The sequence below is a fragment of the Centruroides sculpturatus genome, unplaced genomic scaffold (genome assembly GCF_000671375.1).
Source record: "Centruroides sculpturatus isolate CEXI.00-Female unplaced genomic scaffold, Cexi_2.0 scaffold1380, whole genome shotgun sequence".
Taxonomy (NCBI): domain Eukaryota; kingdom Metazoa; phylum Arthropoda; class Arachnida; order Scorpiones; family Buthidae; genus Centruroides; species Centruroides sculpturatus.
Genome location: NW_019385482.1, coordinates 1 through 2,807, shown reverse-complemented (window position 1 = coordinate 2,807; position 2,807 = coordinate 1). Strand labels below are relative to the sequence as shown.

The 2,807-nt window shown below is 32.3% G+C and overlaps 1 protein-coding gene across 1 annotated transcript; it reads right to left on the bottom strand.

The window, feature by feature from the left end:
* Positions 1–205: 205 nt before the first annotated feature.
* Positions 206–1,174, bottom strand: LOC111639386 (hydroxysteroid dehydrogenase-like protein 1). Its single transcript, XM_023385260.1, has one exon. The coding sequence runs from the start codon at positions 1,172–1,174 to the stop codon at positions 233–235; it is 942 nt and encodes a 313-aa protein (XP_023241028.1). The 3' UTR covers positions 206–232.
* Between the last annotated feature and the right edge of the window lie 1,633 nt (positions 1,175–2,807).

The window sequence follows — 2,807 nt, the reverse complement described above, 5'->3', positions numbered from 1 at the left end:
TTTTAATCTTGAAAAACCTGGAAATCACAAGATAATTGACAATTAAAAATTATCGACATTATGTTTATCAATATATATCTTCAACATCTTAGTTAAGTCTATAAGCATTGCTATCAATACATTTTTCGTTTCCTATATAAAAATTTAAGCTATATATAAAATATATTGTAATAAAAATCTATGATAACAATTAAAAATTGTTGATTAGGAAAAATTTGTTTAATGATTATATTTATATTTTATAAACACTTTTTATCGAAGGTGCAAATTTAAACATAAGACGTGCCCAGAAAATATTGACAATTTTTAATACAGCGTACCAAACAATGTCAAAAAACCAATTACCGCTTGTATAATCCGTGAGATTTATTGTTCTTACAGCATTTCTGACGAATTTATTTCTATCCAGGCATATATTTTCAATGAATTTCGAATATTTAAAATTTTTAGTGCGTTCCTCAACCAATCTGGTCCAAATCGCAAAAGGAGTAAGAGATTGAAAACTCACATTTTTCCATTTATATTCGTAAGACAACGCTCGAATGAAACGATCGGAAAACGCTTTACTTGCCGAATACACGCTCAAAAATGGCAAAGGCATTGCCGAGGCCATTGACGAAACAGTAACGATGGCGGCCTTTTTTCTGGATAATATCGAAGGTAAAAACAATCGCGTCGTGTGAACCACCGCTTTGATGTGTAATTCTAACATTAAATTCACATCCTCCTCGCTTTCGTCTAATATACAACACGGACAGTCATCCATAACACCGGCACAGTTGACTAAAATGCCAACATTCGTATCCTGCAGTCTGCTGAAAACTTGTTCGTAGGCATTATCGTGGCTAAGATCGACGTGAATGTAGCGACATTCTACTCCGTATTGACTTGTAATTTCTTCGGCGGCATCTTTCAGAGCCTGCAATTCGTTGCTTACGATTACAATGTGTAAACCTCGTTTGGCCAGTTCGTTAGCGTAGCCTCTTCCTATTCCCGAACTTCCTCCCGTGACCACGGCCCACGGTCCGAATTCCTTCAAATCCGAAGTGCATAGAGAGAAGAGATGTACCCTTAACACGTTGACAAACTTCCATATTAACGTTGAGACAAAGAGAATTGTACAGAATATACCAAAATAAGCCAAACTGCAACTTTGTTCTATGGCTTCTACCATGATTTAATTCTGTCTTTCTGATGTATCGATAAATAAAAATTAAAATTGATCTGTTTCTACGTTTATCAATCAATCTGTGTTATATAGCTTACTATATAGTTTATAAATACGTCGTAGATAAAGAGCAAAGATTACAGCCTTGATTATTATTTTGCTTTAACAAAAATATTTATTAATTTTATGATAACGAATATAAGAAGTTTAAGTGCATTTCGTTCGGAATTAGCACAAGTTTGCTGTTGGGAACAAATCACACAGGAACTTTTTTCGATAGAAAAAGCAGTTTATTTTCTATAATTTTAAAAGATACGCATTTTGTGCTAATTCCCCTTTTCAATCCTATTTTATTGAATATATCGGCAAAAATTATATATGAATACATTAAATTATTAAATATTTAACATAAGTATTTTTTATGAAACCGTGTCGTTTTCGTATTGTTGACTTGTTAAACACTGACTTTACAGTGTATTTTGAAGACACGTGGCAAATTTTCATCATTTATGTTTATTTAGTTGGTACGTATCGTTGGTAAATAAACCGTCCCAACTGAATAATAATAAATGGTTCTATAAAAAATAACAAATTTTTCGTAAAAAATACAAATCAAATCAGAAAAACCAGAAACGGCAATACTTATGGAAAGAAGTCAACATCAAGATTGCGGATACAAAGAGAAAGTACAAGTTTTATGAAGAGGGGCAAAAACAGCCCGAAACGAGTACAGAAAAACGATGTTCCGTAGCAACTAAATAAAGATAAATGATGAAAATTTGCCACGTGTCTTCAAAATACACTATAAAGTCAATGTTTAACGAGTCAACAATTTAACATAAGCGTAGAAAAGTTTTCTCAAAAACTATAATTATCTAAAAAATATTGTAGTGACAGCTGAATAACTAATTATTATAATCATTGGGTGAAATAAAGTAAATCTGAAAAAATTAAAAAAATAATATTGATAAATCTATATCTATATATATAAATGGACATGTATGTCCCTATATTTCACTTTTCCGCCAAAACTACACATCGCACGTGAATGGTGTTTGTATGCGGTGGTAGCCCCAAGTCTCCATTCGTGCACTATGGTGGTTGCGTCTCGATAGCTATAAGGATGTGAGAGATATGGGGGCTGAAAGTGGTTGACTTCGAAGATTTTCTATTTCGATTTTAAAAATGTTCGAACCGTTTTAATTTCGAATTTGTATTCCAATTCGAATCAGTTCGATTATAGAACGATTGTAAACGTTCCAGAAAATTGATCAAATTGAAAATACAATAGTTCGTTTGACTGGACGTAAAAATTCTCTGATTAGTCTGGAAACGGGTAACCTAATTCTTGCATTCTGTGAAAACGGGCAAGATTAGCTATAATGTAATTATTATCTTAATCTTCAATATCGTTACTTTTTGCCCACAAATAAAAACTCAGCGAAGCGGGTCCTTGCAGCTAGTAAGTAAATAAATAAATGCAGTAAAAATATTAAAATAATAAGACGTATACCTGTACAAATAAAATCATTTTCTTAAGTCGTACAAAACCATGGGCTAGTCGGAGATGTGGTGGTTATAAACAAATGTTTCACCCTCATATTTTTTCGTAATTCCACAATTTTCCTATTCTGTCAAA